Source organism: Equus przewalskii, chromosome 7, assembly GCF_037783145.1.
Source record: "Equus przewalskii isolate Varuska chromosome 7, EquPr2, whole genome shotgun sequence".
NCBI lineage: Eukaryota > Metazoa > Chordata > Mammalia > Perissodactyla > Equidae > Equus > Equus przewalskii.
In genome coordinates this window covers 307,356-332,216 of record NC_091837.1, presented here as the reverse complement: position 1 = coordinate 332,216, position 24,861 = coordinate 307,356, and the positions used below count along the sequence as shown (strand labels likewise).

At 51.9% G+C, this 24,861-nt stretch overlaps 1 protein-coding gene across 24 annotated transcripts in view; it reads left to right on the top strand.

Moving 5' to 3' along the window:
* Positions 1-24,861, top strand: part of TANGO2 (transport and golgi organization 2 homolog) — a 50,599-nt gene that overhangs the window by 14,385 nt on the left and 11,353 nt on the right. For 17 of the 24 annotated variants that reach the window (XM_070628104.1, XM_070628095.1, XM_070628096.1 and 14 more), the window contains 4 exons: positions 2,012-2,108; positions 17,185-17,273; positions 21,827-21,946; positions 22,477-22,591. In XM_070628104.1, coding sequence (XP_070484205.1) covers positions 2,053-2,108; positions 17,185-17,273; positions 21,827-21,946; positions 22,477-22,591 — 380 coding nt within the window. In that variant the 5' untranslated portion in view covers positions 2,012-2,052. Of the gene's footprint in view, positions 1-2,011; positions 2,109-12,268; positions 12,402-17,184; positions 17,274-21,826; positions 21,947-22,476; positions 22,592-24,861 lie in introns of all 24 variants that reach the window. The other 7 variants (XM_070628093.1, XM_070628107.1, XM_070628089.1 and 4 more) reach the window with 1 other exon arrangement.

Sequence of the window (24,861 nt, the reverse complement as noted above, 5' to 3'; positions counted from 1 at the left end):
CCCACCCAATCTCCTACCCTGGCCAGACCAGTGAGCAGAAGTGAATGGGGTAGCAGGGACCCCATGGTGTCATCACACCCGGTCTCATCCACGGGAAGGCCCCACAAGCTCGGCAGCTTCCATGTGGCTCTCAGCTGTGGTCGTGTCCTCAGTGCTGGCCTAGGGCTTTGGCCCCTCCTTGGCTTCTCTGTGGGCTGTGGCCTCTTAGTGCTGGCATAGCTTTGATGCAGGGTTGGTGTGCTGGGAGCATCCTCCTTCTGTGAGTCCTGAAACAGGAAAGGTTTCACGTCAGAGACCCAAGAGCTGGGAGCAAGTGCCCTGATGTCAGAGGGGAGCTCTCGCGTTACTCTTACCTGCCTGTCTCCAGGGCCGGGGCGGGCCCTTGCCCAGAACTGTGGTGCGTGGGCATCAGGGGCCCCCAGCCTGGGCAGTGAGCTGGAGCCCTCCTTGGCCCACTCCTGCTGCCCACATGCCTGTGGGGAAGACTACTGGCGTGCTGCGCAGCAGGCTGGCCCCCTCCCCTCTGTGGCTGCCCTGAGACCTGGGGGCAGAGGAGCAGGAGGGGCAGAGTGGCCATGGCTTGTGCTGACACCTGGAACAAGGATGTGCTGGTTCTGGGCATCCCAACGCCCCTGCTATCTCCAGTGAGGGCCTGACTTGCCTTCCAGATGAACTCCCTGGGGCGGAGCCCAGGCCCTGCCTAGCAGGCAGCTGGCACTTAGCCTGCCACTGCACAGACCCTCCCTAGCCCCACGGCACGAGTTAGGGCACAACCCTCCCCAGCCCCAGGGTGCCCCGAGATAGGGCACAACCCTGCCCAGCCCCAGGGTGCCCCGAGATAGGGCACAACCCTGCCCAACCCCAGGGTGCCCCGAGATAGGGCACAACCCTATCCAGCCCCAGGGTGCCCTGAGATAGGGCACAACCCTCCTCAGCTCCAGGGCACCCCAAGATATGGGCCTTGGAGCTCAGTGGCCTCCTCTAGACACACATACACGCACATGTAGTCACACACATATGCACATACCCGTGTACTTACACATGTACACAGGCCTTGCAGCCTCACATATGTGCACATACACTGAACACACCCTTCCCCCCTCACTCATCAGGCCCTTCTGGGGGCATCTTTTTGGCTCACTTCAGCAACTTTGGTGCACACTTCCCAGCTGTGGGTGCTGGCTCTGCCCTGGAGCCATGTCCCCAGCTCGTCACACACATGCAGAACTAGAGACCCTCACAGTCACCTTGTCTAGGGTTAGTGGCCTTGGGATCTCATCTCAGTTCTTAGCTCGGTTGTGGGAAGAGATCTGCTGGTCCCCGAGGCCGCCAGGTGCAGGGCCTGTGTGTACATGCACGCTGAGTCTGCACTGCCCATGCCTGGGAGCACAGCCATGTCCCCTGTGTATGTGCTTTGCTCTGCATCCCTGCCTGCAGATGTGGAGTGCACAGGGTCCACCTGGTCCCCTGGCTGTTACTGGGCCATCGTGGGCAAAAGGCATCTGCCGAGGGCCCTCTGTGGACCCTGCCACAGAGCATACCCGGGCCAGTTGGTGTGGCCCTGCCTTGAGGTGCTGGGGGCTGGAATTGGCACTGTTGCCAGAAGAAGGAATGGGCAGTCTGGTGCTGGGCACTGAGCAAGCCGCAGGGCCAGCCAGGCATGGGGTGGAAGGGCTTGCTGCCCGCCACCCCTGCTGAGCTCATGGTTCTTGGATTTGCTGCTGTTCCCCTCCAGTTCGCACCTGCCACCCCCATGAGGTGTGTCCAGGGCTAGCGAGCATTGCGGGTGTCAGGAGACAGTCTAGCCAGTGCTGACGAGTGTGTGGGTTTAGGGAGATGATTGTGTGGTGCCAGCGAGCATCGCGGTGTCTGGCATCTGGTTCTCCCTTGCCCAGCGAGGTTCAGGGACATTGCAGAGGTGGTTCTATTCCGGGCCAGGGAGCATTGCTCGTTTGGCGAGGCAGTTCTGTCGTTTGCCATTTACTCAACTCATTTTTTCCTTTTCCTGCAGACCACGTGACCCCGTGTGAGCAAAGCCACCCTTGGGGACCCATGTGCATCATCTTCTTTAAATTTGATCCTCGCCCTGTTTCCAAAAATGCATACAGGTAACCCCCTTGTTCTGCATCTGTCATCCTCCATTCGGCCTTGGGTGCCCTGCAGTCCTGGGAGCACCCGTGTAGGAGAAGGGGCATGCCGCTGCTGCCCGTGGGCGGGGAAGGGCAGGACCCCGGGAGGAGCTGCATGATCAGACAGTGGTCACTTAGTGTGGGACCTGGGGGACTACCTCTTGGTGGCAGGGACCCTGAGCTGATGTACAAAGATGCTAAGACTTGGCTTCTAAAGGTGGTTATGTGGGCAGGACAGAGGAGTGAAGTGGGTCCACGCAGGGGTGCAGCCCTGTAGCCTCTGATCAGAGGATTGGGGGCAGCTGAATTGGGGTGACAGTGAGTGAGAGCCCAACTTGGGCTGGCTGGTCCATGTTGCTGGTGAGAAGTCCGGGTGATGGCGGCAGAGTGTGTGTTGGGGAGAGAGCTGGGGGACCAACCAGAGGAGATGGGAGACCGAGGCCAGGGAGTGGCGAGTGTGATCCAGTTCTCCCCCTCTTCCCTGTGACCCTAGGCCCTGGATGGTGCCACTGCACTCTGTGGAGCATGCCAGCAGGAATCCACCTAGAGAATGAGGCTGAGATGTAACCCACAACCAAAAATGACATTTGAAATTGCTCACTAGTGCAATTGCCTGGGAAGTTTTCATCATTTTAAAATCTGTACCTGGAAGGACTTGAACTATGTTGACTAGCTTCTTGAGTCACCATGCAAAGTCACAGTCGCTGTGTTGCCTAGCATCTTGGCTGAGTTAGCTCACTCCAGGCAGGGAGTGGGGAATGAAGAGTGTCCAGGCTTCCCTTCATGCAGAGGACTGGGCAGCAGAGCCAGCTCAGAGTCTGGGAGCGGACTCTGAACGGCCCCCAGCAGGGTGAGCTGTGTGAGTCAGGGTGCAGCCAGTGGACAGGGTCCAGGTGCCATGACTTGAGCAGGGAAGGTGTAATGTACAGAGGTACTGACTCTAATGGGATTGGAGTGCCCGGGGCAGAGCCGCAGACTTCACCCCTGGGCTGAGGTCCAGCCCTCCTGGAGAGGTACAGCCGAAGCATACTGAGCGGCCAAGAAGTCTCTGGGGTGCTGTGCTTGCAGAACTTGCTGGAAATGTGCCCTCTAGGGTGCAGGCAAATGTCACAGGGGATGTTGGGGGAAGGTGCTGGGTGCTGGTGCTGCTCACTGCTGTGTGCTGGGGAGCCACGCGAGCTGCAGGAGCTGGATGTGGGGAAGCCGCCTGTGACTCTGAGACTGCTGGAGACTGCTGCTGGGGAAGCCGCCTGTGCAGCAGGAGTCTCCTGAGGGAGCAGGCTAGAGCCAGGCAAGGAAGCCTCTCCTCCTCCTCCAGCGTCTCTCCAGTGCCGTCTACTGACAAGACTTGACGTGGCCCCAGCTGCAGACTTCTGCTCCATGATCACAGAGCAGGCAATGGAGGGCAATGTGGGGTGGGAGGCAATAAATGGATAACTGGTGCGGCCCATCCCTTTGGCTACTGAGCTTTCACACGCACCTTCTATGTCGTTTGAACTCCCACGTACCAACAAAAAGACTCTTTTTCCACTCAACAAGTGAAGAATGTCTCCAATGAGGACAGGCAGCCGTGCAGTCATTGAGTCCATTGCTGGCTATATTTGTTCCCCCAGATTCAGCCCAAGCCCCGCTTGATAGCCTGTTCCCTAAGGTTACCTCCAACCTCCTGGAAGTAAAACAAAGATGGGAAGGAGGAGAAGGGAGAGTCAGCATGAGTCTTCCTTGCTTTAGCTCAGGACCTGTTTGTTACTGCCTAGACCTGTCCTCATGACAGCTCCTTGTGGGTTGTGATTCGAGACAGCCTTAGCATTTCTCTCAGATGTTTTCCAAAGCCCCAAGCCAAAGACTAAGTATGTCGTCTCTGGACGACTAACTGAATCTACTTGGCATTTTTCCTACTTCCTGGTGAGCCGAGCCTGGGCCTGGTGGAGATTGGAGAGGGTCTCCCGGTGCCTGGAGTGGAAGGGGGAGCAGATCAAGTGCCAGGGCCATCGACATGGAGGGGACGAGGCCCAGGCTGTCCAGTGCTGCCAGGAGCCATCTGGGCCCACAGGGCCTGCCCCAACACTTCTCACTTGGGTTCCCTCCTGCCTTAGCTGTCCTGGCCTGGGATACATCAGCCTCTGCACCCCGCCCTGGCGTCCTCGTCTTCCCCCCACCTAACAGCAGTAAGGAATGAGGGTGTCTGTTTTGTCTGTGGCAAAGTGTACGTAACATAAAATGATGCCATACTAAATATTTATAAATGTACAGTTTAGTGGCATTAAGTATATTCACATTGTTGTGCAATGGTCCCCACCATCCATCTCCAGAACTCTTTTCCTCTTCCCAAATTGAAACTCTGTCCTCATTAAACACTAGCTCCCCATTTCCCCTCCCCCAGCCCTTGGTAACCACCATTCTACTTTTTCTTTCTGTGACCTTGACTACTCTGGGTATCTCACATAAATGGAATCATATAATTTATCTTTTTGTGGCTGGCTTTTTTCACTGAGCATAATTTCCTCAAGGTTCATCCATGTGGCATGTGTCAGAATTTCCTTCCTTTTTAAGGCTGAATAACATTCCGTTGCATGGATATGCCACATTTTGTTTATCCGTTCATCCCTCAGTGGACACTTGGTTTGTTTCTGCTTCTTCGCTGCCATGAATATTACCATACAAGTATCCATTGGAGACCCTGCCTTCCGTTCTCTTGGGTATGTACCCAGAAGCAGAATTGCTGGATCGTATGACGATTCTGTTGGAGTTTTTGAGGAACTACCAAGTTGATTTCCTTGAGCATCTTTTGATAGCCACGCCATAGGCTTCCTGCGCCATGCCAGCCCATGACCCCTCTTGGGTGGCAGAGTGTGCCCTCAGAGCTAGTCCTCACTGTGCACCATCCAGACCAGGTCCTCTCCCCCAACCAGATAGGCTGGGTGCCAGGGCCACCATCCACTTGGGCCCTGCTGCTCACAAAGCTACTCCATGAGGCTTGGGCCCATCGAGGCCCCTGTGGTTCCACGTCATCTCTCAGGCACCCTAAGTGTTGTCGCGTGTGCAGTCTTGCCCCACAGGGTAGCAGACAGCACCTGTTTTTATTCGTATTGGTGTAAGCTCATCCCTGCAGTCATTGTTGCTCCAGGGTCGGGAGCCAGCGACTTTCACAGCTGCGTCGGTGGCCGTCGTTGCCGTGTATGTAAGTGGTGATTTCAACAGGCCCCCTCTGCCCTGCAGAAAAGACAGATGTCTTCACTTAAAACGTTATTTTACTGAGGTCCTAATAGTTTGTAACATTGTGTAATGTCAGCTGTACGTTATTATTTGTCAGTCACCATACATATGTGCCCCTTTACCCCTTATGCCCACCCTCCAACCCTCTTCCCCTTGGTAACCACTAATCTGTTCTCTTTGTCCGTGTGTTTGTTTATCTTCCACAGATGAGTGAAATCATTCGGTGTTTGTCTTTGTCTGTCTGGCTTATTTTGCTTAAGATAATACCCTCAGGGTCCACCCACGTTGTTGTGAATGGGACGATTTTGTCTTTTGTTACAGCTGAGTAGTATTCCATTGTGGATATTTACCACATCTTCTTTATCCAATCATCAGCTGATGGGCCCTTGGGTTGCTTCCACTTCTTGGCTATTGTGGATAATGCTTCAGTGAACATACGGGTGCATAAGTCTCTTTGAATTTCTGCTTTCAAGTTCTTTAGATAGATACCCAGTAGTGGGATAGCTGGGTCATATGGTATTTCTATTTTTAATTTTTTGAGGAATCTCCATACTGTTTTCCATAGTGGCTGCACTAATTTACATTCTCACCAGCAGTGTATAAGGGTTCCCTTTTCTCCACAACCTCTCCAACATTTGTTATTTTTAGTCTTGGTGATTATAGCCATTCTAACAGGTGTAAGGTGATATCTCATTGTAGTTTTGTAAGAATTTTCCTTTCTTTTATTTATTTTTTTTAAAGATTGGCACTTGAGCTAACATCTGTTGCCAATCTTCTTTTTTTTTTCCTTCTCCCCAAAGCCCCCAGTACGTACTTGTATATTCCAGTTGTAGGTCCTTCTGGCTCTGCTGTGTGGGATGCTGCGTCAGCATGGCTTGATGAGCGGAGCCAGGTCTGCACCCAGGATCTGAAACGGTGAAACCCTGGGACCCCTAAAGTGGAGCACTTGAGCTTAACCACTCAGCCATGGGCCGGCCCCTCTCACTGTACTTTTGATTTGCATTTCCCTAATGATTAAGGATGTTGAACATCTTTTCATGTGCCTGTTGGCCATCTGTCTATCTTCTTTGGAAAAATGCCTGTTCATATCCTCTGCCCATTTTTTGATTGGGTTGTTTGTTTTTTTGCTGTTGCGTTGTGTAAGTTCCTTATATATTTTGGAGATTAACCCCTTGTTGGATATATGATTTGCAAATATTTTCTCCCAGTTGGTGGGTTGTCTTTTCATTTTGTTCCTGGTTTCCTTTGCCTTGCAGAAGCTCTTTAGTCTGATGTAGTCACATTTATTTTTTCTTTTGTTTCCCTTGCCAGAGAAGACATGGTATTCGAAAAGATTCTTCTAAGACCCATGTCAAAGAGTGTACTGTCTATATTTTCTTCTAGGAGTTTTATGGTTTCAGATCTTCCCTTTAAGTCTTTAATCCATTTTGAGTTGATTTTTGTGTATGGTATAAAATAGTGGTCCACTTTCATTCTTTTGCATGTGGCTGTCCAGTTTTCCCAACACCATTAATTGAAGAGATTTGCCATTCTCCATTGTATGTTCTTAGCTCCTTTGTCGAAGGTTAGCTGTCTGTAGATGTGCGGTTTTATTTCTGTGCTTTCAATTCTGTTCCGTGATCTGTGTGTCTGTTTTTGTACCAGTACCATGTTGTTTTCATTACTGTGGCTTTGTAGTGTGTTTTGAAGTTAGGGATTGTGATGTCTCCAGCTTTGTTCTTTTCTCTCAAGATTGCTTTAGTTCTTTGGGGTCTTTTGTTGTCCTATATGAATTTTAGGATTCTTTGCTCTATTTCTGTAAAGAATGTCATTGGGATTCTGATTGGGATTGTGCTGAATCTGTAGATTGCTTTAGGTGGTATTGACATTTTTTCTTTTCTTTTCTTTTTTTTTTTTCTGCTTTTTCTCCCCAAACCACCCCCCATACATGGTTGTATATCTGAGTTGCATATCCTTCTAGTTGTGGGATGTGGGACGCCACCTCAATGTGGCCTGACGAGCGGTGCCATGTCTGCGCCCAGGATCCGAACCCTGGGCCGCCGCAGCGGAGCGCACGAACTTAACCACTCGGCCACGGAGCCGGCCCCGACATTTTAACTACGTTTATTTTTCCCATCCACGTGCATGGAATATCATTCCATTTCTTTAAGTCATCATCGATTTCTTTCAGTAATTTCTTATAGTTGTCATTGTGTAGGTCTTTCACCTCCTTGGTTAATTTTATTCCTGGATATTTTATTCTTTCTGTTGCAATTGTAAATGGGATTATATTCTTGACTTCTCTTTCTGTTAGTTCGTTATCAGTGTACAGAAATGCAACTGAGGGGCCGGCCCCATGGCCGAGCAGTTAAGTTGGCGCACTTTGCTTTGGTGGCCCAGGGTTTCACCTATTCAGATCCTGGGTGCAGACCTAGCACCGCTCATCAAGCCATGCTGAGGCAGCATCCCACACAGCACAACTAAAAGGACCTACAACTAGAATGTACAACTATGTACTGGAGGGCTTTGTGGAGAAAGAAAAAAAGAGAAGAAGATTGGCAACAGATGTTAGCTCAGGTGCCAATCTTTACAAAAAAAAAAAAAGAAATGTAACTGATTTTTGAAGTTGACTTTGTACCCTGCAACCTTGCTGTAGTTGTTGGTTATTTCTAATAGTTTCCAATGGATTTTTTAGGGTTTTCTATATATAGAATCATGTCATCTGCAAACAGCGAGAGCTTCACTTCCTCCTTGCTAATTTGGATACCGTTTATTTCTTTTTTTTGCCTAATTGCTCTGGCCAAAACCTCCAGTGCTATGTTGAATAAGAGTGGTGAGAGTGGGCACCCTTGTCTTGTTCCTGTTCTCAGAGGGATGGCATTCAGTTTTTCCCCGTTGAGTATGATGTTGGCTCTGGGTTTGTTATATATGGCCTTTATTATGTTGAGGCACTTTCCTTCTATACCCATTTTATTGAGAGTTTTTATCATAAATGGACGTTAGATCTTGTCACATGCTTTCTCTGCTTCTATTGAGATGATCATGTGGTTTTTATTCCTTATTTTGTTAACGTGGTGTATCACATTGCTTGATTTGGAATTTATACCAGGGACACAAGGATGGTTCAACATCCGCAAATCTTCTTCAGTTTTTTGGAATAGTTTGAGAAGGATAAGTATTACATCTTCTTTGAATGTTTGGTAGAATTTTCCTGAGAAGCCATCTGGTCCTGGACTTTTGTTTTTTGGGAGGTTTTTGATTCCTGTTTCTATCTCTTTACTTCTGATTGGTCTATTCAGATTCTCTATTTCTCCTTGATTCAGTTTTGGGAGGGTGTAAGAGTCTAAGAATTTATGCGTTTCTTCTAGATTGTCCAACTTGTTAGCAAATAGTTTTTCATAGTATTCTCTCATAATCCTTTGTATTTCTGTGGTATCCATTGTAATTTCTCCTCTTTCATTTCTTTTTTTTTTTATTTTTTTCTTTCCCTTTTTCTCCCCAAAGCCCCCTGGTACATAGTTGTATATTCTTCGTTGTGGGTCCTTCTACTTGTGGCATGTGGGACGCTGCCTCAGCATGGTTTGATGAGCAGTGCCATGTCCGCGCCCAGGATTTGAACCAACGAAACACTGGGCCGCCTGCAGCAGAGTGCACGAACTTAACCACTCGGCCACAGGGCCAGCCCCTCTTTCATTTCTAATTTTATTTCTTTTAGCCTTCTCTCTTTTTTTCTTAGTGATTCTGGCTAAGAGTTTGTCAATTTTGTTTATCTTCTCAACCAGCTCTTAGTTTCATTTGTCCTTTCTACTTGTTTTTTTTTTTTTTTTGGCTTCAATTTCATTTATTTCTGCTCTAATTTTTATTATTTCCCTCCTCCTGCTGACTTTGCACTTTGTTCTTCTTTTTCTAGTTATGTTAGGTGTAGTTTAAGATTGCTTATTTGAGATTTTTCTTGTTTGTTAAGGTGGCTCTGTATTGCTATGAATTTCCCTCTTAGGACCACTTTTGCTGCATCCCATATGAGTTGGTATGGTGTATTTTCATTTTCATTTGTCTCCAGATTTTTTTTTTTTGAGGAAGATTAGCCCTGAGCTAACTACTCCCAATCCTCCTCTTTTTGCTGAGGAAGACTGGCCCTGAGCTAACATCCATGCCCATCTTCCTCTACTTTGTACGTGGGACGCCTCCCACAGCATGGCTTTTTGCCAAGCGGTGCCATGTCCGCACCCGGGATCCGAACTGGTGAACCCTGGGCTGCTGAAGTGGATCGTGCGCACTTAACCGCTGCACCACCGGGCCAGCCCCCAGTCTCCAGATATTTTTTGATTTCTTCTTTAGTTTCTTCATTAATCCATTGGTTGTTTAGTATGATGTTGTTTAGTCTCCACGTAATTGTCACTTTCCCAGCTTTTTTCTTGTGGTTGATTTCTAGTTTCATAGCATTGTGGTCAGGAAAGATGCTTTGATCTGATTTCAGTCTTCTTAAGTTTACTGAAGCCTTGTTTCCCAACATATGGTCTGTCTTTGAGAATGTTCCACGTGCACTTGAGAAGAATGTATATTCTGCTGATTTTGGATGGAGTGTCCTATATTTTATGTATTAAGTGCATCTAGTCTAGTTTTTCATTTAATTCCACTATTTCCTTGTTGACTTTCTGTCTGGATGATCTATCCATTGATGTCAGTGGGATGTTAAGGTGCCCTAGTATTATTGTGTTGTTGTTAATATCTCCTTTTAGGTTTGTTAATAGTTGCTTCATGTACTTTGGTGCTCCTGTGTTGGGTGCATATATAAGTGTTTTGTCCTCTTTGTGGAATGTCCCTTTTATCATGATATACTGCCCCTCTTTGCCTCTCATTGCCTTTTTTATCTTGAAGTCTACTTTGTCTGATGTAAGTATGGCAACACCTCCTTTCTTTTGTTTGTATCATCTTCCATCTCTTCACTCTGAGTCTGTGTTTGTCTTTAGAGCTGAGATGTGTATCCTAGAGGCAGCATATTGTTGGGTCTTTTTGTTTAATCCCTCCTACACTCTGTGTCTTTTGATTGGGGGATTCAGTCCATTTACATTAAGAGTGATTGATGATATGTGAGGGCTTAATGCTGCCATCTTATCACTTGTTTCCCAGTTCTTCTGTATTTCCCTTGTTTCTCGTCCCATGATTTCCAACTGCCAGTTCAGTTTGGTAGTTCTCTGTGGTGGTTTTCTCAATTTATGATTTGTGTCTCTGTCCTGATTTTTTGTTTAGTGGTTACTGGTAGGTTTGTATAAAAGATCTCATAGATAAGATAGTCCATTTTCTGACGACCTCTTATTTCCTTAGTCTAAGCAGGTTCCATCCCTTTCCCTTCCCCATCTAAGTTATAGTTGTCACAACTTATTCTATTTTGTGTTGTGTGTTTGTGATTAAAATGAAATGATTATAGTTATTTTTGATGCTTTCCTTCCCTTTATCTTTAATATTATAATTAAGTGTTTGCTAACCTGTTCTGATGGAGAGCTGAAATTTTCTGTTTTTTTCTGTCTTTTTATCTCATTGCTCAAGGCTTCATACACCCTTTCTTTTTTTTTTTTCAGGTATGAGTGCCTTCTTGACAATTACTTGTAGAAGGGGTCTTGTGGCAATGAACTCCCTCAGATTTGTTTATCTGGGAAAGTTTTTCTTTCTCCATTGTATCTGAAGGATATTTTTGCTGGACAGAATATTCTTGGCTGAAAGTTTTTGTCTTTCAGAATTTTGAATATATCATTTCACTCTCTCCTAGCCTGTAAGGTTTCTGCTGACAGCCTGACAAGGGTTCCTTTGTAGGTTATTTTCTTCTGCCTTTCTGCCTTCAATATTTTTTCTTTGTCATTGACTTTTGCAAGTTTTACTCATATATGCTTTGGAGAAGGTCTTTTTACATTGATGTAAGTTAGGAGTTCTATTAGCTTCTTTTACTTGTAATTCCAGATTCTTCCCTGGTTTGGGAAGTTCTCAGCTATTATTTCTTTGAACAAGCTCTCTGCTCCTTTCTCCTTCTGGAATACCTATAATCCTTCTGTTGCATTTCCTAATTGAGTCAGATATTTCTCAGAGAATTTCTTCATTTCTTTTTAGTCTTAGTTCTCTCTCCTCCATCTGTAGCATTTCTATATTTCTGTCCTGTAAATTAATGATTCTCTCCTCCATAATATCAGCTCTATTTTTTAAGGACTTCAGATTTTTCTTTTTCTCATTCTGTTTTTCATCTCCAACACCTCTGGTTTTTTTTTTTTTTTTTATAGTTTCAATCTCTTTTGTGAAGAATTCCCTCTGTTCATTCATTTCATTCCTGAGATCATTAAACTGTCTTTCTGAGTTTTCCTGTAACTTGTTGAGATTCTTTGTGATAACTATTTTGAATTCTCTGTCATTTGGATTGTAAATTTCTGTGCCTTCAGGATTGGTTTCTGGGTGCTTGTCATCTTCCTTCTGGTCTGGAGTGTTAATCTATCTCTTCATGCTACATGATGGGGTGCACTTTTCCATTGTGTAGTGGTAGTATCTGGTCTTGGCTTCCACTTTCCACCACTGGGCGGGGGCGCAGGAGCTGTGTTTTCTGAGCCTGCTGCGACCCTGGCAGCTGTGCCTGTGCGTTGGAAGCTGTGCTGATAGGGCCCATCTGTGTCTGTCCCCTGGCCGCTGCTGCTTTACACATGTATGTGCAGGTGCTTTGGCGGGGCTCCCCTGCTCTGGTCGACCGGCCGAGCTGGTGTGCCAGGTGGGAGGGGGGAGAGGGGGCTTTCTTTGGTGTGTGCACCCTGGCTCTGCACTCACTGTCTTCCCGCCTGGGCTGCTGGCCTAGTATGGACACCTCCATGATTGCCCAGCCGTCTTGGTGTGGAGCATCCCACAGGCTGGGAGCAGCTCCGAGAGTGCAAGTGTTCCCGCTGAGGGCTACCTTTTCCCCTTCTCCTCAGAGTCCTGCGCCAGCTGCTGCATGAGGTCCCACACCCTGCATCACTGCCACTTGGGAGAGAGAGGGGATCTGCTTACCTCCTCCTCCTGCCTCCCAGGGGGGTCCAGCACCCCGACCTTCAGACCTATGGTTGCGTGAGTCTCTCAGTCGTCTATTGTGTTGTGTGAAATGTTTATGAGTGTCCTTTTCGTTGTGTCTTGGGAGGAGAGACTAAGGGAAGAGCTCAGTCTGCCATGATGCTGACGTCACTCTCGAGATGTCCTCACTTTTGACGCTGTGGGTGGTGTCGCCCATGGCTCTGCTCTTGCCACATGCTGATCTCGTGGGAATTTGTTTTCTGGCTTCCTGGGAATTAGTTCCTGAAAGAGGAGCCTGTCCCCATCATGCCTTGCCAGGAACAGCCCAGTGACATTCGTGCTTGTTTGTGCCTGCGCTTTACTGGCCTGCTGGTGGAAGGCTTGGTTCCTGAAGCATCTCTCCCTGTCTCGGGCCGCATCTGAGCATCCTCTCGTCTGTTTCCCCACAGTAGAAAGTGTGGCCCACTCAGGGTGTGTGTCTTATGGTCCATTCCCATCCAGATTCAACAGTTGTAGCCTGTCGCCAAGTGGCTCTCGGCATGGGAAGGGAGTGGAGCCAGCTCACCATTGCCCTGGGAGTGAATGTGAGCACAGCTGCCTCGGCAGAGCAACTCTAGGCCTGATGGTGGGTTGGCCCATGGCCTTCACGGATCCCATAGGCTATCCCACGGATCCCACCCCCATGTTGCCACCCCACTGCCCCTCCCTCTTGGAGGCAGCCATCCCTCCAGATGTGGCAGCCCTCCCCACGTCACATCCTGCTGCCACTGCCCCCTGGGCACCACCCTCGCCTGGCCCCCCAGGTGCCATCAGGCCTCCCTGCCTGTCCTCTGGGTGCTGTGCTAGCCCTGGTGCATGTGTGGTCTGCCTTCCAGGCTGCATGCTGGCCACACCCACAGGTGGCTTCTCAGGTGTCACTCCCTCCTGGGATCGCCTCCGGTGTGGTTTGTCTTAGCCCTGCCCAGGGGTGTGAGCCTCTGGGTGGTCCTAGCCCCTGCCCACCACACCTGTTGTTGCCTGGCACTTGAAGCCTCTGCATTTTGCTTGCCGTTACCCATTGTGAGTACCTTCAGTTGCCTGTTGGTCTTGCTCTTGTTTTTAGTTCTACTACGAGTATCTCTGGTGCTCCAGCAAAGGACATGGCGGATGGAAATGATGTAGTGGGCCGTGAGAAGCTAACTTTGGGGTTCCCTGTGCTGGCTGTGGTTTTGCCCCTGGGTCCTGACAACCTTTCCATGCCCTGTAGAGGCAGCTGTGTTCCAACGGGATTCCATTTGTTGTGATCTCCCTGATTGTAAAGGGATATGGGCTCTTTGAAAAAAACCATAGCTCACAAAACCTACAAGGTAAAACGTGAGCTCCCATAACCCCTGTGGTAGATGGATGCCCCTGCTATACACACCTGTGTGGTGTGCTTCCCCAAGTGCAGGTGGGCCTGCGAGGCTAAACCTGAAGAGATTTTGCTGATGTGATGAAGGTCCCTAATCAGCTGATTTTGAGTTAGTCAAACAGATGTCCTGGGTGGGCCTGACCTAATCAGGAGAGCCCCCAGAAGGGACAGGCCCCTCCTGAAGAGGTGAACTGCTGTGCCTGGAGGGGCCCTGTGGCCAGGACCTGAGGGTGGCTCCAGGAGTTGAGAGTGACTCTGGCCAACAGCCAGCGAGACAAGGGGCCCTCAGTCACACAGCTTCAAGGAAGTGAACTCTGCAACAACCTCAGGAGCATGAGGAGGACACCGAGCCTCAGCTGAGACCCTGCTGGCTGGCACCTTGATTGCCACCTCAGGAGACCGTGAGCAGAGCACCCAGCACACTGGGCCACACCTAACTCTGGGCTGAGATGATGAGTGGTGTCACTTTCAGCTGCTACACTGGTGGTAATTTGGTAGGCCGCATGGAACACGATTACCCCGCTCCAGGTGCTGCCGTCACCACTCTTACCTAACAACGTCTTTATCAAAATATCTCTTCAAACTCACAAGCTGTTGCCCTTTACTGGCTCCAACCTGGAGGGACTGCTGGGTGAGCTGAGACCCCCTTGTGGCAGCTTCCATGGGGTCATCACTACTGGGGACATGACTGGGCCACAGGCCGGTGCCTGCTACCTGCACCAAACTCCCTACAGACAGCGTACAGACCACCCCTCAGACGTGCGCAGACCACTGCTCAGACGTGCGCAGACCACCCCTCAGACCTGCACAGACCACCTCTCAGACGTGAGCAGACCACCCCTCAGACCTGCGCAGACCACCCCTCAGACGTGCGTAGACCACCACTCAGACGTGCGCAGACCACCCCTCAGACCTGCGCAGACCACCCCTCAGACGTGCGCAGACCACCCTTCAGATGTGCGCAGACCACCACTCAGACGTGCGCACACCACCCCTCAGATGTGTACAGACCCACCCCTCAGATGTGCGCAGACCACCCCTCAGACGTGCGCAGACCACCCCTCAGATGTGCACAGACCACCCCTCAGATGTGATAGACCCCCCCCCCCGTCAGAAGGGGTAGAGACCACCCCTCAGACGTGCGCAGAACACCCCTCAGACATGCGCAGAGCCACCCCTCAGATGGGCGCAGACCAGCCCTTAGCTGTGCATAGACCCACCTCCCAGACATGCACAAACTCCCCCTCCACAGCAGGATGGGGAGCCCCGTTGGTGGTGAATAATTAGTGGTTTCGTTTACTAGAAGGAAACAGAGCCATGGGTGACTTGCCGTCCTCAGAGCCCCTGGCTGGGGGCACGCCCCTGCCCCTGGCTGCAGTGGGCTGACGGACTTGCATTGGCATTGCAGTCCCCAGAAGTGGTGGGTGAGGGCTGCTCCCTCCCACTCAAACACTGATGTGGGCACTCAGCGTGCCCACCCGCCTCTGACAAATGCAGCATGTATTTGATGAAATCCCCACAAACCATTAGCAGTGCAGCTAAACAGCGACTCCTGTGACAATAATAACCCAGCGGTTAATGTTCCTAGTTATTAACAAGCACAGGTAACTGCTGCTTGCTTTAAAAATAGGCGGGTGGAAATCTTAGAACAGAAGGTTTTCCTCAGTCAGCTTTTTCTTTTTGTCTTTACTAATTTTTCCTTCTCTGGAGCCTTGTGTAAGAATCAGAACCAGAAGCCAACAGCACCGACCTTGTTCTGGGCGCTGCCTCCCTGTCCCCACTCACTGCTGTGAGCACAGGAGGGGTGTTGTGTATCTGAAGGAGAATGCTTGCTGCTGACTACAGGCAGGGGTTGGTGGGGGCCCGACCTCTGCTGCATGCCTACCACAGCTGCCTGGTCCCCCCACTCGGGGGCGTGGCGCTCTGCCTCCTCCTGACCACTGTCCAGGCTGCTGTGGATGGGACACTTCCACCAGGACAGGCCTATGCAGGCAGCTCATGGGAGCGGCGCCAGCCAGGATGAACCGGGTGGGGTCCCAGAAGGGACAGAGCAGATGTGGCAGAGGTCAGGGGTCAGGTGGTCAGGTGGTCAGGGCCCAGGTGGCTTCTCCCTCAGGCCATCTACCTTGACTTGGGCTGGGGTCTGGGTTGGAGCTTGGCAGTCGGAACTGCAGAGGGTTGTTGTGTGAGTGGCCAGGGCTCATGTCAGGGACAGTGACCTCCTGTGCCACCCAGGTGCACATCCCCAAGGCCTGGCCGCAGCCCTGGAGCTGGCTGTTTGGAGGGGATAGAAAGTGACCGCAAGCCAGACAGGCAACCCAAAGGTGGTGGGGCTTCCTGGGCAGACCCGGAAGCTTCCATGGCCACACACAGTCTCCTGGGCTGCATGGGGAGGTGTGGAGTAGGGGGCTCACGCTCCACATTCATGGTGTGAAAATGCTCCCACTGCCCTGGTTTCACTTTCACTTTTACGAACGTCCTTGTTAATTCACATTGTACCATTAGCAAATGTTCATAAAATCAATGAGTCAATACAGAAATTATTTTTGAAGACCTTTTAGGATCTGATCACTGATGAGAATAACTTGGTTTCTGGCCCAGTGTGACCACAGGCCGCCAAACCTCCGCTCCTGGCCCTGCGTGCTCAGCACCTGCCTCTGGTACTCAGGACCTCTGTCAGCAATCACTTCTCAGACCCAGAGGTCTAGCAGACATTGTGAGGTGGACCCCTTCCACTCGGTCACCATCTATATTCTTATTTAAATAGCAAAGCAGACTGGAAACTTCATTTTCTTACCTCAAAATCAGGGCTCTTAAAACTTTGACAACGTCTTTTCTAATTGCAAAAGAAACACTTGGTTGATTCATAATGCAAAAGCCTGGTGAAACAGAAGTCCTTGACCACTCCCTCCCAAAAACCCCCCAAATGGAGGACAGAGTGGCCCTCGGAGACCCTGTGTGCTGCTGCTGCCCACACGCGTCCCCAGGCCCCTCTGGCGGGCGTGCTCACATTTCCAGGAAGCTCACGGGCTCGCTGGGGGTGTCCTGGGGGAAAGGACAGGTGGACAGAGGAGGGACACGAACTGCCACCAGGGCACCGAGGACTTGCTTGTTGCCAGTGCTCAGTGCCCTTACCTGCCTAGCCCGGTCCTGCTGCCCGCTGAGCCCTGTTCCTGGTGGGCGGACGCCTTCCTCCCGGCCCCGAGTGGCCTGGACACGTGCCTTCCCCTGGCCTCTGCCTGCTCCTCAGCAGGGCCCAGGGTGAGTCCTGGCTGTGAGCTCCTGGGAAGCACCCTCCTGGAGCCTCCATTGACCTTTGTCCGTGCGGGTTCCTGTCCTTTTGGAGCCCTGCCTGTGTTGCTACAGAGACAAATTTTCTTTGTTAACAAGAGAAAGAACTGTAATTTTCCTGTTGCGACCCGAGAACTTCAGCCCTGCTTTCTCCTGCAGGCTCATCCTGGCAGCCAACAGGGACGAGTTCTACCACAGACCTTCCAAGTTAGCAGGCTTCTGGGGGAACAACAGCGAGATCCTCAGTGGTGAGTCTCCCTTCACGTGGGCGGCTGCAGTGTGGCAGGGCGGGTGAGCCCCAGGACCCCACAGGCGTGACTGGTGCTCCTTCTCAGGGGAAATAAGTAGACACTGATGGGTCTCATGAGGCTGGCTCCAGAGTCAGCGTCCAGGACCTGGGTTGGGGAGACCAGGCCTGGAACTGCCCACCCAGCACTGTCCCCATGGTGTTGTGTGCCATGGATCCCTGGAACAAGTAGCTGGAAGGGTAGGTTGGTCTTGTTGGGACCCACCCTTTAGCTGTGGGTGTGCGGTTGGCTCTGTATGAAGTGCACGTCCACACACAGTCACTCTGAAGCTTCACAGTTGTGGGTGTGCGTGTGTGTGCACTTCTATCTGCATGCCTCTATTTATGCACAAGCACCCCTCGCTGCAGGGAGAGGTGGCTTGAATTTGGGGAGCAGAGGCTTGGTTGGGGTACGTTTGGCCCACCGAATGCTGCACAAAGAGTTACCACAGGGGCAGAAGTGGAGGTGACAGCTGGATTCTCTGCCTTCCCAGTGGCAGCCATCTCGAGCCCCTTGGACAGGGAGCAGTTCTTGCCCGTGGGGTAGGCAGGTGTCTACTTGGAAGGTGTGTGGTCAGATGTTGGCTGGGCGAGGGGTCCCTCTGCCTGCAAGCCAGGCACTAGGCAAGCAGCAGGGAGCATGGCAGAGCTGACAGGGGCACTCCAGGTGCCCGGTGGGCGGGGCGTGTGCCCTCATGGGGCCAGGGAGGCTGCATGTGCCCCACTCTGCTTGTGGTATCTAAAAGCTCAACTGTAGAGCTTCCTCAAAAGGCCTCCTTTAGACTGTGGTCGGGCAGTGCTTTGAGGAAAACATTGCCAAGGCTGGATGGTCCTGGTGCCGTGTGGGAGGAGGCCAGGAGTGAGGAGGCTGGGGCAAGGCACCATCCTGGGTGGGAGGTCTGGTGGGTGGTGGGGAAAGCTGCTGTGAGGCTGTGAGCAGGGACCGGAGCATGGCTGGGTACAAGAAGGAGAAGAGGTTGGGTCTCTGGACTGTGTCTTGACCTTGTCACAAGCTGCACCTGGTGGCCTGGATATGTCTAGACATGCAGACTGGAGCGTGGGGCAGGGCTGGTGAGGGGGCCCCTGCTCTGTAAGCTCTGGGCACAGCAGTATGGGAACCCAGGGTTCGTGTGAATGTGGACCTCTCCCAGAGCTCATGGGGTAGGCCTACAGGGCCATGGGAGGAGGGCAGAGGAGAGCTGTGGCTACCGCCAGAACCATCCCAGGCTAGGGTGAAACAGACCGGGGTCATGGGGACAGGGCAGGCTGTGCGTGCCACTGCTGCAGGGCACGAATGGGAGGCTGAAGTGGGGTGAGAGGGCTGGTGCCCTCAGGCACAGGGGCAGGAGGCCTCTCTTGAGGATTTTTGTGGATGACACAGAGGCTAGAACAAAAGCTTAGCCTGCTGGGCCCCTCGGCTGCCTGGGCTTCCTGGGCTCCCTCTGACCCTGGCACTTCCTGCCCCTGAATCAGTGCTGACCTTTGCTGAGTGCTCCAGCCACTCAGACTCATTCATCCTTTTTAGGGGCTTGGAGGCAGCCGCTGGCATGCTAAATCGGGGCTCCTGCCTAGTGGGAGGTGGCCCTGTCGCACCACAGTGCTAGGTGGACCCAGTGGCCACCACACCCAGCCTAGGGCTGGAAGACACCAAGGTCTACACCCTCCTACTGTCTAGCATTGCCAAATTGTGTGTAAAATTGTAAACCAGTGGTTCTCCAAGTGTCAGCCTTGAGCCAATAGCATCAGCATTGCTTAGGAACTTGTTAGAAATTTGGAAGAATTTACGTATTATTTCTTCAAATGTTTTTCTGTCTCCTGCTCACTCTTCTCAATCTCTTTCCCTCTCTCTGCCTCCAGTTACACCTATATTAGTGTTCTTGAGACTGTGCCACACTTCGATGATGCTCAGTTCATTTTTTAAAACCCTCTTTTCTGTTTCATCATAGATAGTTTCTATTGCCATATCCTCCAGTTCACTAATCTTTTCTTCTGCAGTGTCTAATCCATTTTTAGTCCCGTCCTGTATGTTTTCATTTCATGCTTTGTAGTTTTTGTCTCTAGAAATTCAATTTTTGTGTCTTCCTTATCTCTACCTAACTTTGTCAGCATATAGAATACAGTTGTAATAACTGTGTAAATGTCCTTGTCTGTGACTTCTGACATCTGTGTCCGTTCCAGATCAGTTTTAATGGATTGATTGAACCCCTTTTAGTGGGCAGGGACGTATTTTCCTGTTTCCTCATATGCCTGGTCATTTTTGATTGGGTGCCAGACATTTGTGGGTTTTATCTTGTTGGGGTGAATGTTTTTGTTAGACCTGTAAATATTCCTGAGCTTTGCTCTGGGACACAGCTAAGTTACTCAGAACCAGTTTTATCCTTTGAGGTCTTGCTCTTAAGATTTGTTAGGTGGGTGGGTCTAAGCTGGGCCCAGTCTAAGGCTGATTATTCCCCATACTCAGAAAAGATCCTTCTGTCTACTCTTCCCAGTGCTCCCTGAACCTTGAGGTTCCCCAGGCTGGCTTCTGGGTACAGGCGCTCTTCCCAGCCCTGTGTGAGCACTGTCTCCTCTGGTCCTTCTGGGTGGTTCTTTCCCGGCCTTGGGTAGTGTCCTCACACACCTGAGCTGACCAGGTGGCCAGGTTCTCTGTGCAGATCTCTCCTCTCTGGTCCTTGCCCCAGGAACTCTGGCGACCTCAGTCTCCCTGGACTCTCGGCCCCTCTCCTCAGCCAGGGGTCTGCTGGACTCTGCCCAGACCCCTCCCTGGGCCAACTCTCCAGGCGTGGGGCTCGCCTCGCTCCCTTCCTGTCTCTTGGAGATCACTGTCTTTTGTCTCCAATGTCCAGTGTCTTGAAACCCATTGTTTCCTGTATTTTGTTTATTTTTTGGTTGTTTTATGCAGGAGGGTAAATCTGGACCCTGTTGGTGGCCAGATGTAGAAGTTTCATTTGCATTTTAGTTGTTGATTTGTGGAAGTTCTTTCTGCATTCTGGAGATGAGTCCTTTGTTGGACAAATGTGGTTCTATTTGTGTCTTTGCCACCTTAAGGTCATAGAGATATTTTCCTGTTTGCTTCTATAAGCCTTCTGATTTGGGGTTTTTATGTGTAGATCTATGATTTCTCTGACATTAATTTTTGCACATGGTGTGTAGTGGGGTTGAGGTTCATGCCACCCCTGTCTCTCCAGTTGTCCCAGCAACATTTACTGAATAGATGTCCTTTGCCTATTGTGTTACTGTGGCAAATGGTTGAACATCAGTTGAACACGTCTGTTCTGGACTCTCGTGTCCCATGGATCAGTTTGTCTGTCTTGACGCCAGTGCCACATGGTCTTGATTACTGGAGCTTTTTAGCAAGTCTTGCGGTCAGGCAGTGTAAGTCCTGCAGCTTTGCTCCTGCTCAGGACTGCTGGGCATCCTGTTCCTTCATATGTGCAGATAAATTCTAGAGTCAGCTTGTTAATTTCCATACAGCGAAAAGTCCGCTGGGATTTTGATTGAGATTATGTTGACGTTTGGTCATTTGGGGAGAACTGTCGTCCTGACAATACTGAGTCTTCTGGCTGAGGAACAGGGCATCTCCCTTTAATTAGATCTGGGTGACTTTCCTCAGCAATGCCCTGTGGTTTTCACTCCTTAGGTGTTACACATTCTTCCTTAAATGTTTTCCTAAGTTGCTTTTTTTTTAAATCATTTAGTGCTGTTGTAATGGTATGTTTAAATTTTCATTTTCCAGTTCTTGCTAGTATTTAGTTATTAGTTGAAGTAGATTTTATTTTTATAGATTCCTTTTGGATTTTTTTCACATACAATCCTGTCATCTACACATGGAGACAATTTGACTTCTTCTTTTCTGATCTTGACATCTTTTATTTCTTTTACTTTTATAATTTATTATTGTTATAAAAATAATATTTTAATGACTTAGCAGTTTTTACCGCAATCTTGAAGTAAAATAACCCTCTAATCTAGAAAGATGTTCTGCTTTGTCTTTAAGGGCCCCTCTAACCCATGGGTGGGGCCCATGAAGCATTAACCGTGGCCAGGCCTGTGCCATGGGCATTGGGCACACTGGTAGGTCTGGATGTGCCCTGGGTTCCTAGTGAAGCACCCACCCCAAGGGACCCTGGGTCCTGCTGAGGAGGGCAGCCGGCGTCCGTGCCCCTGATCTAGGATGCAGGATTGTGGCTTGGCATGGTTCCTTGACAGGGCTGGCTATCCTCCCAGTCCAAGGCAGGCTCTTGGGCCAGGATGTGTTCGGCAGGTGCTCACTGCATGGTTTCGGGGGCTCCCACAGGCATCAGATGTCATCCTGTGGGGCAGGAGTCTCTCTCGTGTGCTCCTTGGGCCCCAGAGGCTACCTTGCCCTGTGGAGTCAAGCCCCTGTTCCACAGTCAGGCTGCTGGGCTGAGCTGCATCTCCCTGCCGAGTGTGCATCTCCCTAGAACGCAGAGACAGCGTGGGGCTGGTGCCCACCTGTGGGTGCTGCTGGTGGTGATGCCATCATTGTCGCAGGGCTCGACATGGAGGAAGGCAAGGAAGGAGGCACGTGGCTGGGCATCAGCACGCGGGGGAAGCTGGCAGCACTCACCAACTACTTGCAACCGCGCCTGGACCCGGATGCCCGCGGCCGAGGTACCGCAGGGTGGGGACGAGGTGAGGCGGGGCTTTCTCCAGCAGTACAGAGACCTGAGAGGAGCGAGAAGGGAAGGAGGGCACATCCCAGCCCTGCAGCCCACTGGCTGGTGTCGCTGGAACTGCCCTCGGCCTGGGCCGTACTGTACCCACTGCACAGGGTGCTTCACCCTTCTCGGGGAGCCTGTTCTGTGCTGTCCCCCAGCCAAGGCATCACTCCTCACAGTTGTCATTGTCCCTCACCCGTGGAATGTTTGTAGAGCAATGTCCCCAGGAGGACAGCCCCATGGACATATATTGTCCCCACTGAAGATTTTTTTCCCTCATGCAGAACTTCCATATGGGGGCGTAATGGAGAAAAAATTTTAAAAACCAGCAAAAACAGAGTTCTTGATGCAGACCACTTTGGCTGCTGGGTCGTGAGATGTGGCTGGTATGGAAGTGTTCAGCTGTGGGTGCCCCACACCAGTCTCCTCAGGGGGCGGGCTCAGTCCTGCCTCCTTGCTATGGATGTCTGTTCCCTGCCCCAGGTGAGCTTGTGGCCCACTTTCTGACCACCGACATGGACAGCCTGACCTACCTGAAGAAGGTCTCCGCAGAGGGCCACCTGTACAATGGCTTCAACCTCATAGCCGCCGATCTGAGGTGCGTCGTGGCGAGGTGGCAGCCCCCACAGGCCGGGCCTTGGGCGTGCACGAGGCGGGGTTCCTGCCCTGCTGCTCCGCTGGAGGTGCTGTGGCATCTGTGGCAGCCTCTCAAGGGATATCGTTCCTTGGTGAGCATCCCGGATGCTGAGGGCCTCCCAGATCCACTGTTGTGGGGACTTGGGGAGCAGAGCCGGGGTAGGGGGGCTTCCTGGGCAGTGTGAGGGCCACTGGCTCCTGCCAGGCCAGCCCGAGTGTGACAGCAGAGGGCACTCCCAGGTGCAGGGTGCGGCCCTCACCCACGCTGGCCCCCACCCCTGGGTCTTCTGCCCACCTCTGTGGCTGAGGAGTCCCCTGTTTTTGAGCTACATCTTACTTGATCTGACCTCTGGTGGGCAGAGGTGCCCCAGGCTGGGGAGGAAAGGTCCGAGCCCACCTGACCATGGTACGGAGCTCTCCAGGACCACGGTGGCTGGTGCAGCTGAGCGCCAGGCCCGGTGGCGGAGTCTTCTGGGAGGAACATCTGAGCCGGCGGCCTGACTCATCTCCAGTTCTGCGAGGCGCTTGGTGGATAGCGCCTGGCCCCGTCTGGAGTTGTCAGGGGGCAATGAACCTGTCCAAGCTGGCTGTGGACCCTGTCACCAGAGACATGGAGGCCCAGCTGCACCGGCAGCTGGGAGAGCAATTCCGTCATCTAGAGTGGGGCAGACAGGCAAGGAACAGGGTCAGGAGAGGCAGAAGGTCCTGTCTTATGGCTGGAGGAGCAGGGCCCCCAGGGAGGCTCGGAGCTGGAGCAGGGACACCTGTGCTGGCTGTGAGATTCGGGAGTCAGGTTGTTGGGACCCTGCAAAGGGCCATGGCCTCATGGGAAGTGGCAGTAAGTTGGAGCCTTGCCAGGCCCATTTTGGGCCTACAGAGAGGTACAGCAGGGGTTGATTGCTGCAGCAGCAGCTGGCGGTTACCTGGATAGCCTGGGGGGTGCATGCTGAACCCTTCAGGTGCAGCACTGGGCACCCTGTGTGCCCCTGATGCGGCCAAGCTCAGATAGGCGGGCGACATGGCCAAGACCACTGCTGGTGCGAGCCGGGGCCGGGGTCCCTTGGCTCTGCCCTGGGTACCTAGCTGGGGTCCCGGGTGCCCCTCGAGATAGCAGCCACATCCCACCAGTTGGGCACCAGCCTGGGAAGGAGCGCTGAGCCCTTGGCCATGGTGCCGCTGGACACCAGCTGGCAGCATCTGCGACTCCACCTGAGGTGCAGGTTCTGTGTGCTGGACGGCTGCGTCGGGCCTTCTCCTGGCTTCTCCGAGTGCGTTTATCTCTGTGGCTCCTGGGCCTGGACCCCGGCCATGGGCCCCCAGTAGCTCAGGCACCAGCTGCACAGCGACAGCCCTCCAGGGGGCTGCCTCTGGCCCAGGCCCTGTTACCTGGTGCCATTTGCTGAGTGCTAGCTGAGGAGGGGGTGCTGCCTGTGGCATCAGGGTAGTTCACCTCCCACTGTAGACACTGAGCCCCAAGGAGAAGTGATCATTGGTGCTTGGTGCAGGTTACAGGAGTCATGCTGGACCCTGGTCTCGTGGGGGGACCCCGGGGCCTGCACCAGGGCTGACGGGCAGATGCTGGTGGGCAGAGGCCAGGGGGTGGCTAGGGCTGCATGATGGGCACCAGGCTCCCGCCCAGTCCTCCCTGCAGGTGTGCAGACAGATGAGTGGACGCTGTGGACAGACTCAGTGTACATGACGGAAGGTGTCAGGTGCTAGAGTGGCAGTGCTGGAGTCTCGAGGGGTGGCCAGTGTGCAGAGGCCCTGGCTGGGTGTCCACCCCCCGACTACCTGAGGGCTCCTGCGTGTTTCTCGGTGCAAGCCTCACAGAGCAGCCTGTGAATTCAGGCATCAGTGGGGCAGCCGCGTCAGCCCCACCAGGGTGGGCTGGGTGTGCTGTGTTCCCTCCCATGGGAAGTGTGCTTTAGAGATGTGGCCACAGGACCTGCAGGGGTTCTCTGTATTTGCCTTTCGGGGAAGTGAGTATCCTTCCCTCTGCACTCCTCCGTCCTCTCCGTGTGCTCCTCCCCTCCCCCTCCAGTGCCCCAAAAGTCAGTGGATGCCATCAGCTCAGGGGCTTCTGTCAGGGCAGGTGCCGGAGCAGACGGTAAGTGCCCTGCAGTAGGCCCAAGTCCAGATGCCTGTCCTGAGCCTGCCTTCTTCCACAAGGGCAGGTCCACGGGCCCCTCTCTTGTCTGGGAGCCCTGGCCTGCTGTGCCTCGAGTGTCCACT